Raw genomic sequence first — 14,610 nt, forward strand, 5'->3', positions numbered from 1 at the left:
GAGTGCTAGTGTTTACAGCCTGTGAAGGCCAGAGGATGGATCTGTGGTTGAAACTGAGAGAGCACATGAGGTTACCTAACGAGCAGCAAGTGGCTATGATGTATTTTAATTAAGAAAAGGCTGAAGTAAAAACATAGGATTCAAAGTGGCACTGAGGAGTTTATTAAATAAAGTTCATCTTAAATAAGGGACTGTTTCACGTTCTCTCTCTGAAGAGAATTTAGGTTACAATGAGGACAATTCCTTAAAAGGGAAAACAGTCTTGGCTTAAGTGACATTGTTAGGCTAGAAATCACAAACAGTAATAAGTGTCCTTGCCTAGGTCACCACCATAAGAAATTCTTAACCCTGGAAAAAAAAAATCTAGTTTTACTTCTTGAATTTCTTTTAGTTCAGACAATGAAAACAAACTTGTCTCTAGTCACTTTGATGTTTCCGTGCCCTGGCAAAAGCTGAAGGTCTTACTTTGCAAATCTTGCAGTCTGTTGGTTAGCTTTTTTTAAACAGAGTTTTCACAGGAAACAAAATAAAATATTAAAAAATATTAAAAGAAAAGCATCTCTCTCTGTGGTAGGCTTTGCAAAAAAATTAATTTGGCGCAAAGTCTGATCTGACAGCATCACTTTAAATAGAGCTTTTGAGAAACTAGTTTAACATACTATGAATTAAAAAATGAACAGTTTTTTCTCCCTTAGAGCTCAACAAGGTCTAGACTGACAAACTCCTGGGCCTGCCAAGGGCCCCCAATAACTTCTGCCTATGCAGAATTCATTGCAGGATCATTACACTAATTGAATCTATTTCCCTATGTTAAGTTCTCCTCACACCTTCTATGGGTCATCTCAATTATCACTTCAAAAGTTTTTTTTTTTCCTCCTGCTGATGATAGCTCATCTCAATTGATTAGACTCTTCCTGTTGGTATGCATACTTCCACCTTTTCATGTTCTCTGTATGTATAAATATCTCCTGTCTGTGTGTTCCATTCTATGCATCCGAAGAAGTGAGCTGTAGCTCACGAAAGCTTATGCTGAAATAAATTTGTTAGTCTCCAAGGTGCCACAAGTACTCCTGTTCTTTTTGTGGATACAGACTAACACGGCTGCTACCCTGAAACACTGCAGGATCAGAATCTCAGACCCCATGTTAGACCAGAGTCCTAACTCCCGCTCCGTGTTTTCTGTCTAAAAGGTGCTCTCATTCTTTTTACAGGATGTTTGTTCTTTTCTGATTTGATCATTCTCCTCTGTTCTACCTATAGTGATTTCTCTCTTCCCCCCATTTCCCACACACCCCACTCCTTTGGGGTTGGACGATAGATAGAGAGTCCTGCCCACCAGCCAAATGCAGAAAAGCATATTTCAGGGGGCAAACAGGCGACAGAGTGAATTTATGGACATCATACTTTGAATGCCAGTGAGATGACAGCCTTGAATTTGAATGAACATAAGAACTACCAGATTGGACCAGATTTGTAGTTCATCTAATACAAACTAATAATAATAATAATAAACCACCAGTATCCTGCAACATTGGCTAGCACTAGATGCTTCAAAGGAAGGTGCAAGAAATCCCTTAACAGGCAGATGTGCGATAATCTGCCACCATGAAGATCTCATCCTAATCTCTAATAGTTGGTTTAAACCCTGAAGTATGAATTTTAAATAAATGTTCTACACCTGAAGGTGCAAATATATCTCCACATACATATCCCAGGTACAAACCTTAAGCAGGTTTCTTTCATATAGGCCTCCTACATGAGGATACATGCAGGTCAATGTTGCCATGCTATTAGATGGCTACCTCAGGGAGCAGAGCTGGCGCTAAGCATAAGCAGACCAAGCTATTGCTTAGGGCCCTGAGCAGCTCAAGAGGGCCCCCTATTTGCTTTTTAGTATTTGTTGTATGTAGGGAAGGGGCAAAAATATTCCTGCTTAAGGCGCCTCCTACCCTGTTTCAAACCACTCAGTTACAAAGCAACTTTTCCCATTACTTAGAGGGATGCAGACAGGCAGTTTAGATTGACTCAAAATATAGGTACTGCAGACCAGGGATGTATTTGGCCCAACATGAACAAAAGTATTTTTATGACTTAAAAAAAAGTTAGATGGAAATAGTGGGAAGGGTTTCTGGTGTTTTTGTTTTGTTTTGTTTGTTTTTTGCATTTACACTTCCCCCTGTAACACTGGAAGCCCAAACAGAAGAGCACTAAACTAATGCCTGAGAAGGAAAAAACTAACTAGGAAACAAACCCAAAAGAGAAACCAAAAGAGAAACATGACTAAACAGAACAGAGAATGAAAAGTGAATGAGATGTCCGAAGTTCAGTTTTAATTCTCTCAGCTGTAGCCTGATTTCTCAAGTCTCCTGGAAGTCGGTTACCTTCGGAAAATAATCAGGCCAATGATTTCCATTATGATACAATTCCTCTAAAGTAAAAACAAACCAAAAAATGGAAAAACGTTAAAAAATACAGTGTAACAAAGTGATATGAATGCTCCTCCCATTAAAAAATAAAAAGTTGATTGGCCACGTTTTATTTACCATTTCAGACCCTACCTCTTTCTCTTTTAAGCTTTGAAGTTGTTTCTGCAGCTCTTCGTTTTCAAGGCACTTGGCTTGCAAGTAATGTTTAGCTTCTTTGAACTTGGACTCGTAAAACTCCCGCTCTTCCTTCTGTTTCTCTCGCCATACAGAAAGCTCCTCATACCGATCCTTCATAGCTTGGTTATGTATCTTCATGGCTTCTAGAGAGTGTTCAGAAACAACATATGAACAGATACTAATCCCTTGCCAGAGAAACAGGAAAGTGAGCCAGCCCAGTGACAATGTTCTGCACAGAAGAGCAGAGTATTTTTATTTAGATGGTCAGCTATCTGTGATAAGGACTCTCTTACTATAGGTTTGTTGTATCTAGTACAATGGAGGTGCTGATCTTGTTTGGGGCCCTCTAAAAAAATAGTATTGCCATAACACTAAATTACCTGTCCGTGGTCTCTGAATCTCTTGAGTTACCATTAGATCACCATTTACAAGTAAGGCATGACTTGCTTCTCCACTACCTTGCATCTTGTGATTGTCAAATGACTATACAAGGTACAGGTAGGGGAGAATCAGACCATACTCTTGAGCCTCACTGGAAAAATCCTGGCTACATGTTTACATAAATGCAGTCTAAATATTCAAAACCCAAGATACTTTAGGATCCAATTATGCACTCAGATACCCATGCAATTTCCATTGACTTCAGTGAGAACAACATGTAGAGGCCAATGCTGATCCTTATTTAAATAAAAAGCGATCTAGCCAAAGGAAATTAAAGAGCTTTAGGGCCATTACACAAAATGTCAGACTCAGCCAGGGATCATACATTCTAACATCCACAAAAAAAAAGTCACTGAATTTAAAAGACATGCTGTCAATTTGAAAGTCACATCTCTGTCTGAAAGTGTTACACGTTATACTGATGCTTACTATGGCTGAAAGTGGTTAGCTATATTATTTCCCTGTTTGATTAGACAAAGTGCTGTTAAACACACAAAGTAAACACCCTCATTGCTGCCCTGTATATAGTCATTTTTTCCCTTGGCGAGAAGACTTTTATAAACATCATGAATTTGTGAGGATATACAATTACGAAGGGCTCCAACAGATCAATTAAAACAGGGGTCCCCAACGCGATGCCATGGCACCCGCGGGGGCATCTAACTGCGCCCGCGTCCTGTCCGGCGGTCAAGCATCCGCCGAAATTCGACAGCGACACCTCTTGAGAGGCGTCGCCGCCAAAATTCAGCAGCATTTCAGCGGATGCTCGACCACCGCCACAGTCCTTTGTCTGGCGCCTGCCAGATGAAAAGGTTGGGGAACACTGAATTAAAATATTTCATGTCAGAGCCACTTTAAAGACTAATTTCTTTCAGGGTTACTGGATTTCAAACACAATGTACTTTTCTTTAGCTTCCAACAGTAAAGCGTGCCAGAGCTGTAATATACACAGAGGACTATTTCTTCTTCTGGTATAAATCCACTGAAGACAATGGAGCTACACCAGATGAGCTGAAAGTTTGGTCCTGAAACTTTACTTCATATGGTATTGGACTGCCAAGCATGGTATTGAAAAGATATTAATAAAGTTATTTTACACACTGCTTCCCAGACCATGAAAGATACCCTTGGCTTTACATCCTAGAGGACCTAATGACTCTAGAAATCTCTGACGGCTGTAGAAATACGAGCTGTTACAGCTAAAAAGGTGGTACTCAAATTGGGAAAAGCATCAATATATGTTTTAACAATTAATGAGCATTATTAGTGATGTTGCGTCTACAGAGATGGCATCTTACAAGATGCTAGACAAATGGTATGTGTGTACAGATACCTGGTCTTCATTTTTTAACCTCTGATGAATTATATATGTTGCTCTAGCTTTCCATTTGCCCTAAGAGCTGTCAAAGAGAGCTTTCTTATTTTATCTCAGCATAATTCCTGTGTATTGTATTGATTTAAGTCTCTGAAATGTATCCCTTTATGTAACCCATGTAATTAGTAATGCATGATTAGTGCTATAAGAATTATTAATAATCTAAATTTTAAATACAGAATGTTGTTTTGAAAAATAAACTTTAAAAGCCTAATGGCTCATGGAACTCTCTGGCCATGGTCATACTAACCCAGCCTTAAGGAGGGAAAAAACACTTTATTTGACCAGGGCAAATACATTTGTTTCCTTGATGAGGAAATGTTATTTGTTTTTGTATCAATCATCATAGCCAAACAGATTTTGTGCCCAGTCTGTTAAGTTTTCATACTAATTTTGCAAACCTATACTAACTATTTCTATAATTCTCAAGAAACCAAGTTATACTTCAATCTGGTTGTTTCCCCTTATTCTTCCATACAGATTCAATTTCATAAGATCATCTTAAATATTACCATATAGCATGAGGGAGATTCTGTATTGCCTTACACCTTTACACCTATGCATAGTGCAAGCAAGTGTGGTAAAATGTTACCACGCCACTGTGATTGGGTGGGGAATTTGTATTTGATAGTGCAGGGAATTTGTATTTGATAGTGCAGGGGTCAGCAACCTTTCAGAAGTGGTGTGCCAAGTCTTCATTTATTCACTCTAATTTAAGGTTTCGCGTGCCGGTAATACATTTTAACGTTTTTAGAAGATCTCTTTCTATAAGTTTATAATATATAACTAAACTATTGTTGTAAGTAAAGTAAACAAGGTTTTTAAAATGTTTAAGAAACTTCATTTAAAATTAAATTAAAATGCAGAGCCCCCCGGACCAGTGGCCAGGACCCAGGCATTGTGAGTGCCACTGAAAATCAGCTTGTGTGCTGCCTTCGGCACGCGTGCCATAGGTTGCCTACCCCTGTGATAGTGTATTTAAACCCACTTGGCACAGTACAAGACCATGGAGAATCTAGCCTCTACATTTCAAGGCAGGTTCTCATTCACCTTTTAATTCATTGTTCTCTGTAATCAGCTCTTTCATCTGCTGCACCATCTCTTCTGGTGTAAACGTGCCAAGCGTAGGAGATGCCAGATTGTGGGGTCCATTTCCCGTTTCACTCTTGTGACATTCACCATTTTCAGCAGGACGCCTTAGCGGCTTGCTGGACATCACTGCAGTGACTATAATAAGATTAACAAAGAGAAATTTAATTTCCTGCTGCAAAGTTGCATACCAAGAAAATCCAGTAGCTAGCCACCACCGAGACATACCATGGATACACCACTAGATCATTCTGCCCTGCCATGACAAAGGAGTGTTGCTACTGAGCTTATCACAACAGACTACACCCCATAAAACCCCCAAAGATCTGTGTGAGCCTTTCGCTATTTAGTTTATTCACATAACACTCAGCCCAGACTCATTAACCATTCAGCAAACGTGGGCTTATATCATCACTTTGGGGCAAACCCCTACAAGTTGCACATGGCTTTGACTTGAAACCAGGGAGCACTTGACTGTTTCATCCACATTTTGTTCAAGAGATTCATCTACAATGCTGAGCCTTCATACAGAACTCTGCAGCACATCTCAGCAATACACAATCTACTGTGAACACATCAGGGTGGATAAAAATCAATGATTTAAAAAAAAAATTAAAATCTGTTTTTTTTTTTAAACACAAAAACTGATTTTTTGATAAAATCCTTTTTGAGGAAAAAAAACTAAAGATAATTTTAATTAAGATATAATGTAATCTCAAAGATATCTCATCATGGAATAGTGATTATAAATTCTAATTCTATAATGAGACAATATATTCATGTAATGTTTAAGAAAAATACTTTAAAGTTTTCTTTCCCTCCATACACCAAAAAGGTATTTCTAGAACAACCACAGATGGCCTTACATTATCTAATCTACCTGTCCCTTTCTACCCCTTCTTAAACCAGGCCTTCTCTTAAGTTTCTGGGCATTTGGATGTTAAGAGGCTGGTATGTTATACTTTATAGTGTATTTATTTGTATTCCATTAGGAGCACCACGAAGCATTTGATGGTTGCCACAGAGGCCAAGCTCAAGAGACAGACAGCCCGGTGAAAGTGGTGCTGGCATGCAATACATAATTATTGAAATCAGAAAACCAAATACTCAGGAATGTGGTCCTGTAGCTGTAATTCTATTGCCAGGGACAGATACTGCCCTTTTCTTATACAGCACTTTTCACCTGCAGAACTCAAAGCTCTTTACAAAGGAGGCCAGTATCATCATCCCAATTTTAGATGAGGGGAGACCCAGGGAAGGGATTTGCTCAGGGACACTCAGCAAACCAGCATCAGAGTAAGGAATTGAATCCAGCGCTGCCAAACTGGGTCTAAGTCCTAGCCCGGTGCACAACTCACTCTCACTACACAAGTTAATTGTAAGGGAGGGAGGGATTTTAGAGCTAACTCCATAATCAGAACAAAATTAATGAAACTTATGATGCTCCAAAACATTCTCAATTTTAAAAAGTGACAGCTTAGGATTTGTTTACAATAAATAGTATCTGCTCTTTTATCCTTCCCTTTCCTAATTCTTTTCTTTGTTGATTACCTTTATTTGCTTTGTCCAATACAGATTTTAAGTTCTTCAGTGCAGGGACCTGGCCTTCAACTCTGTAAAGCCCCATACAAAGCTTTGGCACTATCTATATTTAATGTGTATTATTAATTATAATACATAAATAAAACAAACAAATAAATGGGATAAGCAAATAACACATTTATAAGAAATTGTTCACATGGAAACCCCCAGAACAGAAATAGCTGCAAGCTGCTCAGCAAAAAACACCATTTGTTTCTGCTCTCCACAGTCATGGTACAGGTTTGAGTCATATGGCCCAAATCTTTAATTCACCACACTGGTGTCACTCCAATGGAGTGACACGGGTGTCAAAAGCAAAAAGGAGGAGAAAAATCAGGCCTCCAGTTTCTTGTCCCTGGTCTGTAAGGAGCTGTAAGTGCTGGTTTCAACAGGTAACATGAACAGTTCTACCAATAGGTTCCAGTGAGAATCTCAATTATTTCTTCTCATCCAGGGGAAGGGTGGCCATGAAACCAAAACCTTGAGGTCATGTAAAGGGGCGGGCATGAAGAGGTATATCTGCCTGTCTGTTACGGAGGTCATGGTGACCTCTGTAGTGGCTGGTGTGGCTGGCTCCAGGGCTGCCCGAGCAGATCAGGTAGCCCCTGCGCCAGTCACACCGACCACTGCTGGGGCAGTCTCAGGCCATTGTGCCCCTCCCTGTAGCAGCAGTTTGGGTAGGAGCTGGAGCAGGGGATTGGGGCGTGGGGGGGCTCCCCGGAAGCATCTGGCACATCCCTTCAGCTCCTAGGCAGAAGGGCCAGCGGGCTCTGCGCACTGCCCCCGCAGCTCTCACTGGCTGAGGTTCCCGGCCAATGGGAGCTGCGGAGCCAGAGCTCATGGTGGAGGCAGCATGCAGGAGGTCCCCCTGGCCTTCCCTCCACCCAAGAGCTGCAGGAACGTGCCAGCTTCTTCCGGGGAGATGCGCGGAGCTGGGTAGGGAGCCTGCCAGCCCTGCCAACCCTCCCCCTGCCCAGCACCAGCAAGGATCCTAGGTCATGCACTGCTGTCTGCCCCCTCCAACACCAGTGGGGGTCTCAGGCTGCACCCCACTGCCCCCCCCAGCACCCACAGCCCTCTTGGCCAAAGTTTTAGTTAGGGGTATATAATATAAGTCATGGACAGATCACAGGCTGTGAATTTTTGTTTACTGCCAGTGACCTGTCCATGACTTTTACTAAAAATACCTGTGACTAAAACGTAATCCTTAGTAATTAGCAATGCCGTAGTTCACGCCCCTTCAGTTTGGTAAAAATCATTTATTCTTTAAATACATGGAGATGGATGTAAGTCATCTCTGGACACTGACTCTTATCATGGGACCTTTAACTTTTATTCTACAGCTCCAGTTACCTGACATGGGTCAAGGCTAGGAGAGAACAATCTCTTAGCAGCATTCCTAAGTGTCACAGCTTTATGACAGCAGGGAGAGATCTTGTTTCGAGATTTAGCCTTTCAGCCTCACTTTTAAACTATGCAGTTTTTCATGTCTCCCCTCCCAGCTCTAGCCACCTGCTACCAGGTTCTCTTTACAGAGGTACAGAGCAACCCACAAAACACACTGCTGATTCTTCTGGTGCCTCCATTGAAAGGCCACAACCCCCAGTGCCTTTTTTATCTCTAAGTCTGCAGGGCTCTGAGCCATGACTCTGCAGTACTATCATTTCTTGAAGTAATGTCTATTTTGAAGCACGATGGGGACGGGTGACATACAACAATGATTCAGACATGTCAAACCTACAAAAAATAAACACAGAAATTGGGCTTGTTTTTGGCTTAATTGGCTTGTGAGTTGCTTGTGACTAGTTTTTGGCTTGTAGCTTTTTTTTGATTGGCTCCTGGCAACCAGGGGTAATGAGGGGCAAGCAGGAAAGAGAGTCAGGGGGAACTGCAGGCCCACCACAGTCCCAGACTACACACCGGAGGGATCTAGTCACACAAAGTGTTGGGGTTCTTAGGGATTGGCTTTTTTTGAAATGGGATGAACTTGATTTTTGGTGTATTGTGAACGTCGGGGTGCTTATTTACTGTGTGACAGTCAACAACTGTGCAGTGGCTGTGGTTTAAAACAAACAGATGCCACACTATAGTCCAGTTCTAACAGGAAATATTTGGGGGGAGTTCTCTGGCCTGTGGTATACAAGGGGTCAGAGGAGAGGATCACAACGGTCCCTTCTGGCCGGGGGGACCCATGAGCAAGGAGGAGGCTGAGAATGCCCCAGCTCGCAGGGTCTCTAAACGGTCCCAGGCTCCGAGTACTTCGCCCTCCGGGGGGACCCAGGGGCAAGGAGGGCAGAGCCGGGCTCTCCCTGGGGCTCGGGGCCGGCTCCCCGCATTGGCACGGTGCCACCGGCAGGTCGGTGTTTGGAAGCGGCACCGGCGCCAGCCCTTTCCCCTCCCTCGCGCTGCGGGGTTTTAGTTTCACTTCCCCTCGCCCCAGGCCCCGGAGGGCGAAGCTCACCTGAGCTCAAGCCCGCGACCTGCTTCCCCCAACGGCTCCGTCCCTCGGCCGCGCCCGGCCGGCTGCCGCCTCCTTGCTCCGCCGCCGGCTCCCGCTGCCCGTCCTGCGCGGCGCCCCTCGCTGCGGGGGCGGGTTTGTTGTGAAGGCCTCGCTCGCCGCCCTGCCCCGCTCAGCTGACTCCCGTGACGCCGGCCGCCTCCCGGGGACTTTCCCGGGCCCCGCCCGCGGAGGGCGGGTCCTGCCTTGGCGCCGAGCCCCCAGCCCGGGATGGCGCTCACGGCCCGTGGGAGGGCGGCTGCGGGCTGCTAAACTGCGGCGTGATCCGCCCGTCCCCAGCCAGCGCCTCACAACCCCCCCGGGGGGAGAAATCCCCGCCCGCCGCCTGCCCTGGGACAGCTGAAGGACAAGGGTCAGGGCCCGCCTTAGGCTGCTCCGCCCCTTCTCCGGCTCTTCCCCAGGCCCCGGCTCGGGTCACTCCATTTCTCACAGGAAGTGGCCAATCCCCTCCCCCCCTGCAGGCCTGGGGCCAGCCCACTCCTGCCCGCGGAGGCCTGGTGCCCCCACAGCCGCCCCACGGGGGGGTCTGCATAGGGCACCAAAATAGCTAGGGATGGCCCAGACAGGAGTGGGTTGATTTCAGTCTAGGATTCGCCTTGAAATGGCTGCTCCCATTGGAGACCCCTTTTACCTCCGTCCCACCCCCAATCTCTTGCTGTGGGTCAGGCTCTCCTCCCCTCTTGAAGCTCTTCCCCTTTGGATTAAATAATTAACTGTTGGAACAGAGGGAGGGGACCCTGGGTCTCTCATCTCTCAGGTGGGTTTCTTAACCACCAGGTGTAGGGGCTGGAACTAGGGTGGGCTGGGGGTGCTCCCACACCTCCTGGCTTGAAATGGTTTCCATCATATACAGGGGTTTAGAGTCTGGTTCAATGGCTCTCAGCACCCCTGCCACCAGGCTACAGCATGTATCTCTACACAGCACCTAGACACCCACCGACTCGGGCTGCAGGGCTGTTTCATTGCTGTGTAGGCTTCCTGGCTTGTGCTGGAGCCCAGCTCTAGGACTCTACAAGGTGAGAGGGTCCCACTGGTCAAGTCTACACAGTACTCCCCGAGGGGAATTGTGCCCCATTGTGCATGCTGAATTTGCACAGAAATTAATGTGTGTGCAGAATTTCTATCCCCCCCCCCTGCTCAAAATGGGCTGCAGAGCTGCTGGCCACCACTGGGGGCAGTTGGACCCAGCTGAGCCCAGCTCACAAATAGAAGACACTGCTGGGGGTGTGTGAGCTGGAGGTACCCTGGCAACTGCACTTCTCAGCATGCCCTGAAGGAAGGAGGTGACATGTAGGAATCTCTACACAAGCGCTAGATCCAGCATCAGGCTGTTTTTCCCTCTGGATCCCTGGGCTCTCAGAGGTAGGGGGTGTGGGTGTCTGGGCTGGGGGGAGGGCACCCTGCAGCTGGGCTCTGGTGGGGAGGGGTGTCTGGGCTGGGGAGTGCCCTATGGCTGGACTCAGGGGAAGAGGGGGCAGAGAAACGTGAACTGGGTTATCATAGTGGTTTCTTTAACTACTGGTGGAATTAGTTTGTGTGTCTATTGTTATAGACTTGGTTGCTTACAGGTATTTTGAAATAAATTACTAAAATAGTTGAAACTGGTGTGATTATATAATGTTATTTTGACAAATAAAATACACAAATTTTTAAAATGTGTGTAGAATTTTTAATTTTTTGGCACAGAATTCCCCTAGGAGTAACAGAGCAATGAAACAGCCCCATAGCCTGAGCCCAAGTCAGCTCTCGTGGGCCAGCCACGGGTGTCTAGTTGCTGTGTAGACAAACCTAGAGTCATTCTCTCTCTCTCTCTCTCTGACCTAATGATTAGTTAAGTATTCATACAAAATGGAACAGCTACAACATGTGTTAGGGGGGAGAAGATGCAAATATATCTAAGTTTACCTTCATGGGGAGATCAGAGTCTCCTCACTTGGGGTACTCACAGTCCCATTCCCATGAACAGCTGAAATCCAGAATCTGTAGGACATCTGAGGCCTCAGTCCACCAATGTTACAGAACTCTGTTCGGTTTCAGTGAGGGCATGACAAATGAGGGGAAGGCCCCTTGCAACGACTAACCCACTCAACCCTGGTGTGAAGCACTAAGTAACTAAGGGTTAGCTAGGGTACATAGTGTATTTATCCCTATCTTGTGGCTGGGGAAACAGAGTAATTGTGCCCCTCCAAAGAACATTGCAACAGAACTAGGACTAGAAGTCAGGAGATCCCAGCATTCAGGCTGCTGCAACAGAGACAACTAGACCATACCCCTCCCTCCTTTACTAAATAATTATGCACCCATAATCCACTATGTTAATGACTAGGGTTGCCAAATTTCTAATTGCAGAAAATTGAACACCCCTGCTCTGCCCCTTCCCTGAGGCCCTACCGCTGTTCACTCCATCCCCCCTCCTACTGTTGCTTGCTTTCCTGCTCACTCACTCATTTTGACCGGTCTGGGGGAGGGGGTGATGGCTCTGGCTGGGGGTGTGGGCTCTGGGGATGAGGGGTTTGGGATCTAGGAGGGGGCTCGGATGGGAGGTGGGGCAGAGGGGTTCAAAGTGTGGGAGGGAGCTCTGGGCTGGGGCAGGGGGTTGGAGTGAAGGGGGGGTGAGGACTCGGGCTGGGGGTGCAGGAGGGGGTCAGAGTGTGGGAAGGGGCTTCAGGCTGGGGCAGGGGGTACGGGCTCTGGGGTGGGCTAAAAATGAGGGTTTCAGGGTGTGGGCTGGGGCTCTGGGCTGGGGCAGAGTGTTGGGGTGCAAGGAAGCAAGGGCTCTGCCTGGGGGTGCGGGTTCTGGGGTGGGGTCAAGGATGAGGGGTGTGGGGTGCAGGAAGGGATTTTGATCTGGGGCAGGGGATTGGGGTCCGGGAGGGGGTTCAGGGCTGAGGCAGGGGGTTGAGATGCGGGCTCTGGCTGGGCAGTGCTTACCTCAGGAGGCTCCCGGAAGCAGCTGGTATGTCCCTGCAGCCCCTAGGTGCAGGGACGGCCAGGGGACTCTGCGCCTTGCCCTTGCCTGCAGGCAACAGCCCCCATAGCTCCCATTGGCCGCAGTTCCCAGCGAATGGGAGCTGCAGAGACAGAGCTTGGGGCAGCATGCGGAGCCCCCTGACGCCCCTGCGCCTAGGGGCCACAAGGACATGCTGCTTCCGGGAGTCACACAGAGCTAGGGCAGGCAGGGAGCCTGCCTTAGCCCCGCTGCACTGCCAGCTGGACTTATAACGGCCTGGTCAGCAGTGCTGACCGGAGCTGCCAAGTCCCTTTTCTACCGGGATGCCTGGCAACCCTATTAATGATAGCAGCCTTTCTACTTCATTTCTTTTGTGCTGCCCCTGTGCCTGGAATACCAGTCCAAGGTGGCCCCGCTCTCCTCATTCAACTCTATCCTTGAGACCTCTTTGAGCCATAATACTCACAAGAAGTTGCTAACTAATGAAAAAGTTTGAGGGGCAGCTGGGAAATGGCCATATATTTAATAAACAACACTCCAATAAAAGTCCATTGTGCTAACACTCTTTTCTGAGGGGGATTTTCAAAGGCACATGCGCAATTTAGCTTCACCTTATTTATTTTTATTTCAGCATATAAGAGGAACACAGGCACTAGGCGGCTGTAAGAGGGGCCTGTTCCGGAGCTAATCCCGTGTGGCACAGTGTGGCCCTGCCAGCACCCAGCCCTCAGTTCCCTCAGGGGTCTTTCAATAATTTTCTCCATACCAGAATACTTGTGGGATCTTATTTATTAAATGTTTTCAAAATTCAGACTCTTTGGCCTCTCAATCTCCAATCCTTCATCCTGTTGGTTCAGGACTCCTAATGCTTCCACAGCTCTCCTGCTCAGGGCCTGTGTTGTGATTCGAGCCATCTTCCCCAGCAGCCAGTTTCCAGCCCTGCTTCACAGAGCACCTCTTCCCACCCTTGGTTCAGGGGTCCATAGCCCTCCTTCTAAGGCCAGGTAGGCATTCTCTTTGAGTTGTCTGCCTGTTTTCTTCCTTTGGCTCTCCGGATGGTTCTTGTTTATCCCTAGGCTTGGACTGATTTAGCTATATGATCTGTCATGTGACTGGAATAACTTCCCCACCTGGGGAGAAGATCTGAGTGAGACACTGGTGGAGTTGGATGCATTACCTCTTAAAGGGGCCAGTGACCAATGCGACAGCACATTTGGCAGATCATTGAAAATCCAATCTACGACAACAACAGTTTTTCTCCACACAAGAGGAATTGGTCCACAAAAGTGGAATTTCCCAACCTCAGCCTCCGCAAAACTTTATTCCTCCCATCCCATTCAAATCTCAGCCCTCCCCAAACAGATGAGCTTTGCAAAAGGTTGTAAAGGTCAACAAATTTGGTCATTTAGACTGAGTTAGGAAGTGAATTGCAAAGTCAAGGGATGGGGAAAGTCTTGCAACCAGCCCCCTCTTGTATTCTCTTAAAGGACTGGCACATACAACTTATAGTGAAAGATTCAAGGCACTCGATCTATTTAGCTTATCAAAGATAAGGTTAAGGGGTGTCTGTAAGTAAAAATTGCTGAGGTGGGTTTGCCTTCCTCTGCAGCATGGGGCACAGGTCACTTGCAGATTTCAACTAGTGTAATAAATGGTGAATTCTCTGTAACTTTAAGTCTTTAAACCATGATTTGGGAAGTTCAGTAACTCAGCCAGAGGCTAGGGGTCTATTTCAGGAGTGGCTGAGATTCTGTGATGTGCAGGAGGTCAGATTAGATGATCACGATGGTCCCTTCTGACCTTAAAGTCTATGAATCTGTCTACATGGGGAACAAAAATCTGATAACAAAGGGCTCTTCAAGCTAGCAGACAAGGGTGTAACAAGATCCAATGACTGGGAGCTGAAGCTAGACAAATTCAAATAAAGTGCAAATGTTTAACAGTGAGGATAATTGACCATTGGATCAATTTACCAAGGGTCATGGTGGATTTCCCATCACTGGAAATCTTTAAATCAAGATTGAATGTTTTTGTAAAAGATATGCTCTAATTC

At 46.0% G+C, this 14,610-nt stretch overlaps 1 protein-coding gene and 1 long non-coding RNA gene across 2 annotated transcripts in view; both read right to left on the reverse strand.

The window, feature by feature from the left end:
* OPTN (optineurin) overlaps nucleotides 1-10,005 on the reverse strand; it is a 36,336-nt gene extending 26,331 nt beyond the window's left edge. The window contains exons 1-3 of the mRNA XM_039519394.1: nucleotides 9,551-10,005; nucleotides 5,470-5,646; nucleotides 2,559-2,746 (exon numbers count right to left, since the gene is read on the reverse strand). Of these exons, the coding sequence (XP_039375328.1) occupies nucleotides 2,559-2,746; nucleotides 5,470-5,635 (354 nt within the window). The 5' untranslated portion in view covers nucleotides 5,636-5,646; nucleotides 9,551-10,005. The remainder of the gene's footprint in view (nucleotides 1-2,558; nucleotides 2,747-5,469; nucleotides 5,647-9,550) is intronic.
* A 3,417-nt stretch (nucleotides 10,006-13,422) lies between these two features.
* Nucleotides 13,423-14,610, reverse strand: part of LOC120395209 — a 38,317-nt gene continuing 37,129 nt past the window's right edge. The window contains exon 7 of the long non-coding RNA XR_005592522.1: nucleotides 13,423-13,687. This is a non-coding gene — a long non-coding RNA (uncharacterized LOC120395209). The remainder of the gene's footprint in view (nucleotides 13,688-14,610) is intronic.

Source organism: Mauremys reevesii, linkage group 1 (genome assembly GCF_016161935.1).
Source record: "Mauremys reevesii isolate NIE-2019 linkage group 1, ASM1616193v1, whole genome shotgun sequence".
In the NCBI taxonomy this organism is placed as follows: Eukaryota; Metazoa; Chordata; order Testudines; family Geoemydidae; genus Mauremys; species Mauremys reevesii.